We start from the raw sequence: 15,602 nt of genomic DNA on the forward strand, positions 1-15,602 counted from the left end.
ATACACTGAACTGGTTAAAGCAGTTTTCAAACAGGAAGGATAAAAACCTTTGGCTTTCATACTCTGCTGCTTATTTTATGTGTAGCTAGAACCTCACTGCTGAGACAATGGTGGCCACTGAAATAAGTTCCTCATTTCAAAACAGCTTTATAAACACCATGCATCAAATGCTGCATTTTAGCATGTAATGTTTGCTAGATACTTTTTCTCTTAAATGAGCACATCTTGTATAAATGTGACCTCAGGTGGGGCGTTTTAAGTCCAAGTGAATACTCTTGGAGAAGAAGAGGTAATACATACGTTTTCAGACTATGTTGAACGAGCAGAGTCAGTATGGTGGAGTGTCTTTTGAAGATGAAAAGGAAAATATTTACCAGAGGATCTTATTTTATCTTTTAGGTTACCATAGGTATTTCTCAGTTTAAGCATATCTTTCTGTTAGTTTTTCCCAGAACACTGCCATGAAAATGTGGTGGAGTCTCTCCAGCGTGGGCATTTTTGGAGAGCGCTGTTTTTCAAGTTGAGGAAATTCACATTAGGAAAATGGGGTTATCAGTGGCACAGGTGTTCTTCGGGTGTAGGAACTGAATAGTTGTTCTGTCTTCATTACATTTTAATGTATACACTCAATGTTTTTCAGGAACTCCAGGAAAGAACTTAATGACATACGGTTTGAGTTTACTCCAGGCAGAGGTAAGGCTCCTTCAGCTGAATTGTTCTCTCATTGCTCAAAAAGATATTTCAGAAATTGATTACTGTTTATGCTTAATACAAACTCTCTCTCTGGATTGTTTCCTGCACTGCAGAGCTTTATATTGAACTTCAGCTGATCAAGAATTGCAGATGTTTGTAAATTCTAGTGGCAAGGTTGCATAATATATAGTATATACTAGACTTGATCTACCGTATACTTTATCAATTTCATGTCTTATTGAAATGATCTGTGTGGTATATATAGATTGTGAATAGCAATACTTACAGCTTTGGAATTTCCATTTTCACATGTGGAAAACATCGTAGGAGGCGGAATATAGTAGCCATGAAAGTGTATGGGCGATGGTGGTAATACTCAAGCTTCTCTCTCCTGTGAAATAAAAGAAGTTCTGTTAACAATGCTGTCTTCAACTGAAAGTTGTTCGTCTGTAGCTTTGGTATCATCACCAGAAAGAAATTTTTACATAGAAACTCTAAATTCTATTGCAGGCTTGTAGGAGCGTATTTGCTTTGTAATGCTGGGAGTTCTAATAACTTATAAAGTTATTTTTGTTTGAAGAAAAGCAATTGTTGGGATAAAATGCACAAGAAGCTGATATGTTCAGTAGGAAGGTATCATTCTTGTTTAGTAGCAACACTTTGAACTATGAGCACATTCCATGGTTTTCAGCAGTCAGTATTTACTATATTTAAGAATAGCCTTCAAAGAGCTTCCACCTAAAAAAATTAATCTAGACTGACGGGATTTCTCTTTTCCTGTAAATCATGGTATCTTTTGTGTGCAGTATTTCTGTGCATGAATATACTCTCTGCTGTCCACCTGCATTTCTCATTGGTTTTGACAATGGGTAATAATGTGAAAGATCTCTTCCTTAATTGGGCACAGACCATCCTGCTTTAGTCACTTGTCAAAAGAACTATTTAATACTCTCTAAGCACTTACATAAACCATTTGAGAATTCTTAGTTGGCCAAAAAGTAGAGGATATGCCATACCAGGACTCTTTCTAGTAGTCACTAAGCCAGTCAGAAGGCAGCTGTGATTGTCATTTTCAGAGCTCTCCAGAAATTGCAGCTAGGTCAGTTGTATTGTTTTTCACCTGTGTGTGTTTCTTAAGGAAATAATGTAACTGTCTTGAAGCATGTGCTCAATGAAGATATTTGTTATTGAGGCCATGTTATAGTTGAGACTTAGATGGAATTTAGGCTAGTTCCTGTTGTTTCCTCCTACTTACTGCTAAGCCTCCTGAAGTCTGGATCCAAGAGCAAGTACTAGTCACAGGGACTTGGTAATAAACCCACTCTGGTACAGCACTTGCTGGAAAATGGATCCAAACCTCTGAATTTCCATCATCACAGTACTTAAAATCTACTTTAAGCCTAAAGCTCTACATAATGACTGTTCCCATAACTCCTTTGTCCCACTGGTAACAAAAAAGAAAGTTTATATAGCGTGTCTCTATGTAGATATTCAGAACAATGGAGAGGATAAAGAAAGCAGTGAAAACCACACTAAAACATAGTTTATATTCTTGGTTGTGAAGATACTGAACTTGTAAACTATGTAGGAGTACATAGATAATAGAGGAGAAATGCTGGTGGCTAGGAAAGGTCTGTAGGGGGTTTACAATGAATCAGATCATCACCTCATGCGATTTGCTGTGCAGAGGCTGATAAGATAATTATCTTTTTTTCCTCCTAATTAAAGATAATTCTGAATTCATGCATGCCTCCATGGGTGTTTTGGAACTAAAATGTATTTTTGCTAAAATGCATTGGATGACTGATACTTTGTGTTGTTTTTGTGGAGTCTCATACTTATTCATTTCACCTTTTGGACAGACACAGCAGATGGCGTTTCTCAGGAGCTGTTCTCAGCAGGCCTGGTTGATGGCCATGATGTAGTTATAGGTAAATTACATTTTTTGTTTGCAATTATGCTCTTGTGACAAATTTGTATTAAATGGTTACGAAAAATGTTTCCTCTAATGCTAGTTTTCACAAAATCCTTTTTGTCCTGATTTTGCTTTCATGTATGCATAGTTCAATCAACAAGCCAATTTTGATACCAGTCCAAGGATTGCTTTTGGAAGTCACAACTATTTAGTGGTTTGAGAGGGATGAAATAATACGGATCTCCTGAAGAATTATTTGCAATTCAATGATTGATCATTTTTGTGTTAACTTAATTTTTTTGTTTAATGATAAAATGATTTTTCAGTAGGATATTGCAAAGTGTGCTTTAGCATCTCTGAAGCTGGCAAGTATTCAGCTTAGGTTTATGGAAGATGAAGCAAGCCAGAGTTCAGGATCTATGGAAATTGAACCTAAAGAGATATTATTTCTTCGGTAAAAAAAAATGATCAGAAATGGTTTTTGCCATCTTTGAGGAAAGATTTTTCTCTGTTTTTCTATTCTGTGCTTCACTAAATTAATTAATTAATTACTTAATTAATTTATTTAATTATTTATGAAATTCAGTGCCTGACAGAGATGATTAATTAGAAAGTGCTTATTTCCCTGCAGTCCCTTCTCTTCTTCTGGTTCATCAAGACCAGTAGATAGATAGTTACCAAAATCAGAGGGGGGAGACTAGTAAATGTGTGAGAACCGAATCAAGGAATACTAGCAAATGAATCTTTGTGTTGCAAAGAAGTTTATATCAATTGGTGCAGATATCATTACCAAGTTTCTCAATGTACGGAGAGTGTTTCACAAATCCTTAAGTTCATATGACTGTCCTGGAAGATTATCTAAGCACATTCTCAATGCTTTTGTAAGCTACCTAAAGGATTTCAGAGAGAAGCCAATACTTCTTGCTTTTGTATGTTCAGAATGCAGGTTGGTTCTAGTTGATGTAAGAAACAAAAGCCCTACCTATGCTTTTATTTTACTTTCTAAAGAAAAAGTACTTAGGGATGGTACAGGCTAGTAGGCACTCTTCTCTTAAAGTCGCTTCTATTGCACTGGTACCATAAGGGCTCAGGGAAGAGGGGTAGCTTGGCCTTAGTTTGTTGCCTTTTAAACATCCAGTATGATGTTTACTACAACAGCAGTCAATACCATACTGCTGTTGAGGTTTTTTTGTTATTATTTTCATTGCCACAAGATACTTCATTTAGAAATAATAATAAAGGATTTTTTACTGTCTAAGAGAAGAATTGTTACCTGTTGGCTATCTTACCTGCCTGGGCAGTCAGCCGGCACTTTTGCACAGAAGGTGGAGTTGTGGATGGTGATGCTACAGTCCAAGTCCTGCTGGCACCCAGAGAGACCTTCCTTTCTTTGCTCTTCCCGTTTCCTTTTGCTGCAGAGTTCACTTGCAATGCATAGGGCCAGTGCTTCTATGGAAATGGCACCATGAATGGGATTTGTTCTCCATCTTTCAGAGGAGATGTGGGGGAAAGGGAAATTAAGACAGTTATCCCTCATGGCTTCAGAGGTGGGACTTTGGTCCTTGAAGAAATATGAACATTTAAATAAGGAAGGCTTTTCCTAGCAGGCTTGGTTAAAGGCACTGTCTAGTTAATAATGAAAGTTTATTTCCTTGCTTAGTTCTTGCTTTGAATTGTGTCAGACTTTGCTTTTTAGCACTATGATGATGGTCCTTTGTGTTCTTTCCTATTTATTTTTTATTGCAATGTTTAAAAAAAGGTGGGAAAATAACTTTCCTGTATATAATGAAAGCATTCAATTTAAATATAATTTCATTAATTACAATCAGTTTTATACATCCATTTTCCTGTGATGTTGTAACTTATGTCAAGTTCCACAGGCACAAATTCTTGCATGGCTTTGTACAATAATTTTCAATTTCAGTTCCATTCAGTGTTTTCAAATATGTGTGGCCGTTGTTATCTTCCTAGGAAATGACTTTAGATTTCATGTTTTACTGAAAGACAAGTTCTGCTGAATGCAATTTTGCAATTTTATTTTAATTTAAAAGAAATGTGAACATTATTAAGAATATGTTTGTGATTTGCTTTGGGAAAACTGTCTAAATGTTGTATGGGAATGGAATAAGACAACTTGCATGCAGGCAGCTTACTGCAAATTTCAGAATGTCACTGTAGCAGTGTAGTCCTGAGAAATGTTTCAGTCCCTTAGTTTAAAGCAATGGGTCGTATAAGAGAGCAGATGGTGCTGAAAATGTAAATCAGCTTACAAAACTAATTTTCTTTGTAAGATGATTTTACACCTTGTTCACTCAAAATTAAAAGGTTTAAAGTCTTCCTATGTAGGGAGAGGAGAATAGTATAGAAGAATTTGGTTAACCTTCTTCACCAGAAGAACTGATTCCATTAACTTCCAGAGTGAAAGCAGCTGATAAATTAGCTTTCACTTTTCAGCTGAAGCATGCAGAAATTCAGCCCTTATAACATTAATGAAAACTAAGTTTGGAGGTGGTCTTATAAAAGTTGTTCTTGTAGTTTCTTTTCATGGATGTTGGAACATACAGAGGCTGGGAGAAAAAAGAAAGGTGAAAATACCTGTGCTTCTGTTGAACTTAGCAGTTTATTGGCATAACAGCTGATTTTCTGAAAGGACACTTGAATAGGAGTCAGCAAAAGCTGCTGTGCAAAGTACTGCCATGGCATACATGAGCTGAAGCTTATAGTGGGGACCAGCTGACATGTAAGGTCTATAGAATTTTCTGCTAAGCATCAACATACTTCACTTTTTGAGTCTTGCTGGTTTTGCTTCACTTAACACAAACTTCACAGGAAGATTTCCATTCTGCTAAGTAATAAGTTCAGCTACGTGTTCTGCAGAGAAGTAAAAATCCCATCTTGCATGTTCAGTTCTGGCTACGATTGACTGGTTTCTGTTCTTTTTGACAGTAGCATTGTTTCATAGGCAGTTGTGATCAAGGGGATCGGTGCAGAGAATTCTGTGTAAAAGCAGACTAGAGTTCACATTTGCAGAGGAGAATGAGTCTTGGAGTTTACATGTAGACACTGATATCTAGCTGATGAGGTATTTTTATACAGTACTGAACTGGCTATGTTATATGAAAGATCTGGAATATTTTCAAAATACATTTTGGGTTGGAAATATGCCACTGTGTATATGCAGTATATGTATATTAGCTAGTAAACATTCATCTAGTAATGCTTTCTTTTATTTTTGATACCATAAAGGAAACTCAAATCATATCAATAGTCAGTTCTGTTGAAAATGACATAGCTGCAATCCTGCTTCATTGGGGTGTACAATGTGCATATAATTTCAGTGAAGCCTTAGGCTACAGTTAATCTTCTAGAGGCCTTGCTGGAGTTTCAGAACTGAAAGGGGTATTTACAGTTATTAACTGCTGTATATAAAAAATAAGCACTGACCTTCCTGAATGCTGCTTAAATAAAAGCCTTGATGGCCATGCCATTGAATTGTGCAGTTGCCCTTCACTATATTAATTTACCTTTATTATAGGTATTTTTGTCAAAAGTATCTGTAACTACTTTGAGCATTGTGGAAGATGCACTGTCACTTTTGACTACACCAGACATCAACTACTGGTAAATGGATATCTGTCTTTGGTGTTGGAGCCAGACCCAGGTATCCACTTAGTAACCAGAGGAACAGATTTTAGGCAGTCAAAACAAAAGCTTCCTGCTGAAAGGCCTAATGTGCTTACAAGAACCAGCTAAAAACCCAATAGATCATATTTTGAAATGAGATAATACTTTGAAAGTAGAAGCTTTTTTATTAGTGTCTTGAATATTTTCTTACAAGTGCAAATACAGTAGATGCCGTAATAGTTTGACTTAAGGGTTTTGGGGCTGTTGGGTATTTTTTGAGGTGGGAAGGAGTGTAGATTTTTTATTTGGTGCAGTTACTGTGGTAAGTGGACAGGACTTACATTGGCATCTAGAATAAAAAGAAAAAATTGTGGATGGGTTATTTGGCTGTGAATGCAGAGAATATGTTTAACCAAAGCCAGAATGACGTTATTTCAAGGGATGTTAAACAGCAAATAGTATGTACAGTTCCCGGTTAATCATAGTATTAAAGCATTTGGAATTGAAACAGCAGGGTGCCTTAGAGTATCATGTTTGCTAATGCTGAAGGTGCTGTCATCTTACTAAAATGGTAAGATGAAAAAGCAGAAGCCCAGTTTGTTAGTGTACCCTATGTAACAACATCTTGACTCATAATGGCACTGATAATTCATTTCCTAGAAAAGTCATACAGTTACACAGTGAATACCCTTTTGCTTTCCTTGGATTTGCTCTGCATTTGCTTACACCTAGTTTACTTTGCTGTCTTGTTAGATTAATCATCTTTGAAACGGAATGCAGTGGTGCATTTTGTTCAGCTAATTCCGGCTTATGATTTTACTGTAATCCCAGAAAATGGGATAGTGCTGCAAGTAGTAAAACAAGTAGAAAACATGTTGCATTAGTTTATGTCCTCAAAGAGACATAAGCTAATGTATAAATTAATTACTCAAAGAGGAGTAATGTTGCTATGGGTAGGTGATGGAATTTTTATCACGTTGTCACATGTTCCAAAGCTCAGTGTACTCATAAACTTTCTACTGAGAAAATGTCTTTACAAACCCTAACAATTTCAAATGTCAGACTAAATACTTTACATTTACTTCTTAATGTGTTATCCAGAAAGGACATGTGTGTTTAATGAAAACGTGTCTATTTTAAAGCAGTTTGCAGAAACTCTTGTGCCTTCAATGTGTGCATATAACTCTGTATCTCTTTAGTAAGATAGGCAAATGCATTACAGATAGGAGAATATCTCTAAAATCCCCAGGGCTTAACTAAGGACTTAAATATTTCAACACATCTGGCTCATTTAAAGCTAATGCATTGAAGGGTGACTCATAATGAGTGGACTGCCAGGAGTTCTGGAAGCTTGAGGTACACCCACAGGTAATCAAGCTTTGCAACTAATTGAGCCTCCAAAGTTATTTTAGCTGTATGGGTTGTACCTAAAAGGTGCACTTGAGAAAGTATGTTGTGCGAAGCTGTCCGATTTCATGCAAGTTCCCACCTTGCTGAACTTTCAATGTGGTGAAAACTTCAAGGTTCAAGGTGAAAAAATCAGTATTGTGTTAGGTGAATAATTGCCACTGCTGTCACGGTGGTTGTGGCAGAACAAATACGTGATGTAAGAAATTCTCAAGTGTGCAAATTATTCTCCATGCATACATGTGTATTCATGTATCACAATATGCTTATGGTACAGCCATGATCAAGAAAACGATTTGTAGTTACTTTAAGAAAAAACAAAAAAAAGGTGGAACTGCCAGTTGCCTTCAAATAAAGTTTCTTTTTTTCAGCATGCAGTCCACCAGTTCTTACTTAACTGTATAAATGAGAGATAAATCCATTTTTATTAGTGGGAGTGGTTTGGGTTTTGCCTGATATAGTAGGTGATAAACTGTTGGGCCTGGAGTGTGTTCCTGGCCCTCATAGCTCTGAATTGTAGTTTTGAGGTCTTTTCTCTCTAGTTGAAAACAAAACAAACCCCAAAACAACAAAAAACCACAACACTCCCCAAAAGCCCTATGAATTTGTATCAGAAGTTGCAAAGACAGCAGTGTAAGTAATGTTCCTCTTTCCAATAGTAATTTAGTTGCTGTTATTTGTTTCCTTGGCATTCACTTCTCTACAAGTGGTAAGTATGTCAAAATAAGGATTTATTGAGGCTCTTCAAACTAGAGGTAGTCTATTTCAGAACCTAACTCCTGCACATCAGGGAGTCTTTTCTAAATATATTTTTCCTTGTTTCAAGTTTCAGATATAAGGTATTGAAGTAGCCTGGCTGCTATTTCATCATCTTAATAGTTTTGTCAGAACAATATCTATAATTCATAGCAGAACTCAGGACAGGGGAGGTTGTGAAAATCTGTTGGGGAGAGGAGATTACCAAGTAATAATATGCATAGCAGAATGTAACCTGCCTTATTTCTGCATGGGCCTACATTTCAACTCTAATCCAGCATGATGAAGGTGTTTGTAAAGCTGTCTTCAGTATCTTGGCTATCAAACTGTTGCCAAAAGCTTTGTCTGAAAGCTAACACTTGCTTTCTACATTCGCTCATTGGCAAACAATTTTTTTCCAACCTTGTACTGTCACTCATTCTTTTGCATAGAGAATTTATGAGCACAATTTACTGTACTGTTTCAGGCTTGTTAAATATCCTTACTAGCAATGTTGGACAGCAGGTCTAAGTTTTAAGTTTTCATTTGAGACTAGACTGAGGTTTAGAATGCTTAGTATCATCAAAATGCTGTTCTCCTCCCTCATCTTCCTGGATAATCTATTCCCATTAGACACATGCAGAATCAGGGGCTGAAATAGATAAGCCTGTAAGTATCCAAATATATTCCACTTACCTTTTATAATACTTCGGTTTTTATGTGTAGTGGTTTGCCTAAGTGTTCTTCATGCACTCGGGGGGATGGGAATCAATCTGAAATATTAACCTATTTTTTCATAAGTTTCTGGGAAAAGGCTTGATTTGCCAGTTATGTTATTATTTTAATCAATAAAAACAGCTATCACAATGTTAGTTGTCTTTTGGCTTTTTTTCTCTCACAGGTTGTAGAGTGTAAAACATTACCTTGGGATCAGATATCTACAGTAAATAATTGAGAATTTGGGAGTTTAGTAATGTGTTATTGGAATTGAGATAGGTTGATTTCTATCACTAATTTATTTCACTTTCCAGTTTGATACAGTGCTCTTGTATCAAAAATATACTGCTGCTGTTGGGTGGAAATTCTTCCATCAGCTACTTAAAGAAAAAATAAATCTTGTTTATTACTTTATCAGTCCTCAGTTTTCCAGTTTTTATCTGTGACCCCCTGCTATTAAACCCCAGTGTTAGTGGATCTTAATGTGAAGACATTCGAGGTCTACTGTTATTTCCTAAACTCTTTATTTTTTCAGCTCTGGAATAACATGCATAGCAGGTTAGTTGTTACAGCTCTGGTCCCACTCCCGTCCCATCCCCCCCTTTGTCTCTCAGAGTGAGATACCCTGATGCCAAGCTACTGGTTAATGTCCTTAAAAATGTCTACAGAGATGTGAACTAGCCTAAATCTTGGTGTCTCTATACAACAAATGAATTAATACCCAAGTTAAGTCAGAACAGATTTTGGTACTCACTAAAGGTACCTGTTATGTGCACTATATGTGTCTGTTGCACATATTCTGTGCATAATTTGTATTTCTTGCCTCCTTTCTTTAATATTGCTATGTGTTGGGCTAGGTGAGGATGGTTTTATTTGGTACAGTTCTTCCTCATGCCTTATACGTTACCCACACGTGAAACAGCATACATTCCTGGGTTTACCATGTTTACAGTGTTGGGGCTTAGAACCTATGTGAACCACAGGGCTCAAGTGATTTTAATAATTACTCTAAGCTGTGGGAATTTCACTGTGCTATCATCCATAATGATGCTAAAGGAGACCTTTTTTAGTATCCCAGTGTTCCTTTCAAGGGAGAGCTGCTTTGGCCTTCTGTTGTTTTATAGCTGTCCTTTTTCAGCTGTGTTGTCTGCTTGTGAGGCTGCAAATCAAGCTGTTGGATATTGAAGTATCAAATGTTCAAATGAGATCATTTCCACTGTCTTTATCTGTATCTACTGATTCAGCAATGTACTTAGAGAATTCAGACAAATTTGTGAGCCTTAATCATCTTTGATAAATTCCTAATGACAGCCTCTTCATAAATAATGCATTTCTAAATGGTTTTAATGTTTCTGCCTTATCACTGTCCAATAGCTTCTTCAGAAAAGAAGCCAGATTTGCTGTTGATCTTTCTGTTTTCTTTCTTTCTATAAGAATCATGTCTAGCTCCTTGCAGTCCTCTAGCAATAAGCACTTGTTACTTAGCTGTCACAGATCACAAAATGCTTTAATATTTCCATTGCTACTGTTCTCAAGCAACATAAATAAAAGGGGGCTTATGACAAGCATCCTGAATGGGTGAACTAATGGAATTGCACTGCACTTAAAAGACCTTTTTGAACTCTCTTTGAAAAGCCTTTTAATCTGTCATGCAGTCAGTTCATGAGCTATTGGATAAAAGAAAGTCAGAGATCTGGAGGCACTGTTACCACAAAATTCTAAAGATTGATTGTTCTGATTGTTTGCATGCTATAATCCATAGCTAGCTAGGTTTTAAAACTTAGTTTTGATTTTGTTATGAAGTTGCAAATGCATGAAAACCACTGTGCAGTATGAAATAAAAATGAATGTATATATTGCAATGAACCTCTTGCAATATTGAAACTGCCTTAAGAGAGTGAATAATAAATTTAGCCCTTCAGAGAAAAGCCCTACCGGCAGCTGAATATGTGATAATTCCATTGAGAAGTATTCCCTGTCACTCAAGCATCCTGCTTCCTAAGACCCATATAGAAGAATACAGTGTTAATCCTCAAATCGGCAGACTCCCAAGGCAGTTAATTATGTAGAACTCCATCTACCAGATGAAAATGGCAAAATAACTGCCTGCAGTTGGGGAAGAGGTAACATTTGAAACCATCATCAGGAGAGCCAGTAAATCTGCGGAGCTTTGAGCTTGGCCTCTCCAACAGCAAAACCGATGATGAAGTAGGGAGTAGTTGAAGGTGGCTGTTTCTTACAGACTGAGTTTTGGACTACCCGCAAATTATTTTGCTTTTCACTTACTAAAATATTTTTCACTTTCTCAGAGCTCAGGGGTGGTTTTGTTGTTTTGTTTTTTGATTTTTTTTTTTTTTGTGTGTGTGGTTTTTTTGTGACAGTAATTTTGTGCCTGAATAACGTTTTCCCTTTCCTCACATCTGAATTTCAGGATTACAATATTCAACAGCTTTGCAAACCATTGAACCTAAGAAGGTTCCCCATCCATTCTTTTCAAGATGGAAGAGCGGATGAATCATTATTCTTTTGAGAGCACCCCAGAAATATCATCTCAAGTTTTAGATTCTGTTTGTGCCAGATGGCTCCGGCGCAGTTGGCTGGTCGGCATTGTGCTGGAAATAGTTCTACTGTACTTCACATCATAGCTTTATTTGCTGTCTCATTAATTTTAACTTTTCCAGTTTCCCTATTCAGAAGCCATTAGGGTTAGGTTTCATGCTGTGTTAAGAATTTTAAATAACCGGGCAGAGTCCTGTCACGTTACAGGAGCAAAACAGCTACTTGAGGCTGCCCAAAGTATGCTTATTCTCTTACATTTATTTGTGATCTTGAAGATGGCCTTTTCTGTTCTGTTACCTCAGCTTGTATTGATCGCTTATGTAAAAATTATAACTGATGTGGTTGGCCAAAATTGTCATCTAGCAAAGAGTGATTTGTAGTATATTCTACATAAATATGCACGCTATAGGACCGTAGTTGTGTGGAAGTTTTATTTATTACATCTGCAATTAGCAGCCTCTGTTGTGTATATTTATATGCTGGTTTGATGTTTTATCCTATTGTATGTTCTTAAGCAGGCACTTACTTTGACAGTGGCAGAACCATTTGTCACTGAGCAAAACCTGCGAAAGAACCTGGAATAATTTGTGGTACATAGGTTGATTATATGTCCTACAGGAGCCTTCTGAAGGAAGCAGAAAGACACCTCATTTATTGTTGTAAACAACAAAAAGCCTATTTTGCTGACTGCTGCTAATGTTTGAAGAAGAGTTTTGCTCCAAGGCGTGATTTGAAGTATACTCTATGAAGTTGCTAAACCACTGTCCATCATATTTGAAAGATCATGGCAGTCAGGTGAAGTTCCCAATGACTGGAAAAAGGGAAATATAACCCCCATTTTCAAGAAGGGGAAAATGGAAGACCTAGGAAACTACAGACCAGTCAGCCTCACCTCTGTGCCTGGCAGGATCATGGAGTAGACTCTCCTGGAAACCGTGCTAAGGCATATGAAAAACAGCAAGGTGCTTGGTGACTGCCAGCATGGCTTCACTAAGGGGAAATCCTGCCTGACCAATTTGGTGGCCTTCTATGATGGGGCTGCTGAACTGATGGACAGGGGTAGAGCAGTTGATGTCATCTACCTGGACTTGTGCAAGGCATTTGACACTGTCCCACACGACATCCTTGTCTCTAAACTGAGAGAGACATCAATTTGATTGGTGGACTACTCAGTGGATAAAGAACTGACTGGATGGCTGCACGCAAAGAGTTATGGTCAATGGCTCAATGTCCAGCTGGGGACCAGTAACTAGTGGTGTCCCTCAGGGATCACTGTTGGGGCCAGTCTTGTTCAACGTGTTTGTGGGGTACATGGACAGTGGGATTGAGTGTGCCCTCAGCAAGTTTGCCGATGACACCAAGCTGTGTGGTGCAGTTGATATGCTGGAGGGAAGGGATGCCATCCAGAAGGACCTTGACACACTTGTGAGTTGGGCCAATGCCAACCTTATGAAGTTCAACCACGACAAGTGCAAGGTCCTACATCTGGGTCAGGGCAATCCCAGGCACAGCTACAGGTTGGGCAGAGAAGAGATTCAGAGCAGGCCTGTAGAAAAGTACTTGGGGGCATTGGTTGATGAGAAAATGAACATGAGCCAGCTTCAGTGTGCGCTCGCAACCCAGAAAGCCAACCGTATCCTGGGCTGCATCAAAAGGAGCGTGACCAGCAGGTCGAAGGAGGTGATCCTGCCCCTCAACTCTGCTCTCATGAGACCCCACTTGGAGTATTGTGTGCAGTTCTGGTGTCCTCAACATAAGAAGGACATGGAACTGTTGGAGCAAGTCCAGAGGAGGGATATGAGGATGATCAGGGGACTGGAGCACCTCCCATATGAAGGCAGGCTGAGAAAGTTGGGGTTGTTCAGCCTGGAGAAAAGGCACATGGGGACCTCCAGTATCTGAACGGGGCCTACAAGGATGCTGGGGAGGGACTCCATTAGGGACTGTAGTGGTAGGACAAGGGGTAATGTGTTCAATCTTAAACAGGGGAAGTTAGATATAAGTGGGAGGTTAAATACAAGGAAAAAGTTCTTTACTGTGAGGGTGGTGAGGCACTGGAATGGGTTGCCCAAGGTGATGTTCAAAGTCAGGTTGGAAGGGACTTTGAGCAACCTGGTCTAGGGTATGGTGTCCCTGCCCATGGCAGGGGGTTTGGAACTGGATGATCTTAAGGTCCTTTCCAACCCTAACTCTTCTGCGATTCTATTTACTTGAGGTTATTGCTGGCAAAGCTTTTCCCATCACCAGTTATTTTTTTCCTGCAGTTATCTTGTTCATGTTTCCTCTGACTTTTATAGGAGCATGGCCATAACATCTTGAGAAAACACTCTGCAAGATAAAGTTGAGTCTAGTATAGCCAGGCCTTGAAGAAAAAGTGAATTCCCAATAGGATTTGAAATTGTCAATTAGTGCTGCTTTCAGGCAAGCTAATCTACTATGAATTTCAGAAGTACATTATCCAAGGCATGACTCCTGTGTACTTAAAAGAAAAAATGGCTTTGTCAGTAGGAGCTGTAGTATACTTAACTTGGAGATAAAGCATGAAGTAGAATCCAGAGACATATATTTACAATGCTCTCCACTTTTCCAAATAATTTAAGTGTCAGTGGAGAGAAAGATTCCTGTCTCTCTGGAAACTCCTAATGTGAAACTACTGTTCACTTGAGGGAAATGCATTACTGTATTAAATTGACTTTGTTCACTGACTTGAAATAGAAGATTTGTTAGGGGCATGGGGGAGGGAGAGGTGGTGAGAGTGGGATGATTATTTTTCTCCCTGGTGTTTGCAGATGTGGTTGGGTTCACCTGCATTTAGTAACTTTAAGGCAAATTAAAACTTTGCATGTGAACTGTGTACTGGGACAGTTGGTGCGTCTTGACCTTGTAAATCATTTTCCTTGATGTAAAGAACATAAATTTAGTAGGTGGGGGAGATGTTCATCAGTAGCGTCTAGTAGCAGTTACAATTTAAAAGAATTGCTTTTCTTTCCTGCCTAATGTGCTCAGTAATTCTGAATAGGGCTGAACAGTAGCAGGAAGTGCTTGTACGCAAGAACATTGTTTACTGTTGTGAGCCTATGTCTGGCATGCGTTCCTCTGTGTCTTGTAGGAGACTTTGCATACTTAGTGGTCCAAACTCTGTTTAGTAACAGTCCAAATTTTTTAGAAGTATGTTAGTAAGAATGCACAAGACCTAGCAAAACAAAAGCGAGGAGTTAAAAAAATGAAAAGATACCAACAGGACTGTATGGTTTTGGTAGCTAATCGCACTCACGTATTTGATTCTTGGTTGATGTTACTTATATACTCTTTCTGATATTGCAGAAAAAGCGTGCCTTTGGGGGGATTCGCATTCATGGTGCCTTGAACAGGATTAATGACATTATTTTGGCAAAAGCATTTTTATTGCCATTCTGTAAAGACCAGAAAATATAAGCCACAGAGTACCAGAAGTCACACAAAACACTAGTTTTATTTGAAAAATATTGAATGTATATAATTGAAATTTAACAGATCTCTCTGCAGGAAACTGCAGGTGTGACTATTTTTAATGTAAACTTGTATTCTAATGTTACGGTCTCTTTGCAGGTCTGCTTTCTCATTTTCAAGCATAGCCTGAAAACATCTGGCATCACTCCCTTAAATCCTCCTAATCTTCTATTTGATTAAATATGCCCACTTTAGTTACGGCCCATCAGAGAAGCAAAAATAAAGTATATTTCATATGCTTGCTTCAGATGTTTCTCTAGCGTTTTATATGTGAGAGTTTTCGGCTTGTGTTCATATTAAATGTAAAGACAAATGAACAAATAAAACTGTGTCCCTGCAGACTTTTAATGAGCACTGTTCCTTGAAAAGCAGTTTTCTTGGAGAATGCTATCCATCTAAAATATCTCTCCTTTCTGGTATGGTGTCTAAATAATAATTAGAAAAAGTAATTAGAGTTAACCAT

General features: G+C 38.0%; 1 protein-coding gene across 2 annotated transcripts in view; it reads left to right on the forward strand.

Annotated features, from left to right (window-relative positions):
* STK39 (serine/threonine kinase 39) overlaps positions 1–15,602 on the forward strand; it is a 103,979-nt gene that overhangs the window by 80,315 nt on the left and 8,062 nt on the right. For both annotated transcript variants that reach the window (XM_065670480.1, XM_065670477.1), the window contains 2 exons: positions 641–693; positions 2,556–2,624. In XM_065670480.1, coding sequence (XP_065526552.1) covers positions 641–693; positions 2,556–2,624 — 122 coding nt within the window. The remainder of the gene's footprint in view (positions 1–640; positions 694–2,555; positions 2,625–15,602) is intronic.

This window comes from Lathamus discolor, chromosome 3, assembly GCF_037157495.1.
Source record: "Lathamus discolor isolate bLatDis1 chromosome 3, bLatDis1.hap1, whole genome shotgun sequence".
NCBI lineage: Eukaryota > Metazoa > Chordata > Aves > Psittaciformes > Psittacidae > Lathamus > Lathamus discolor.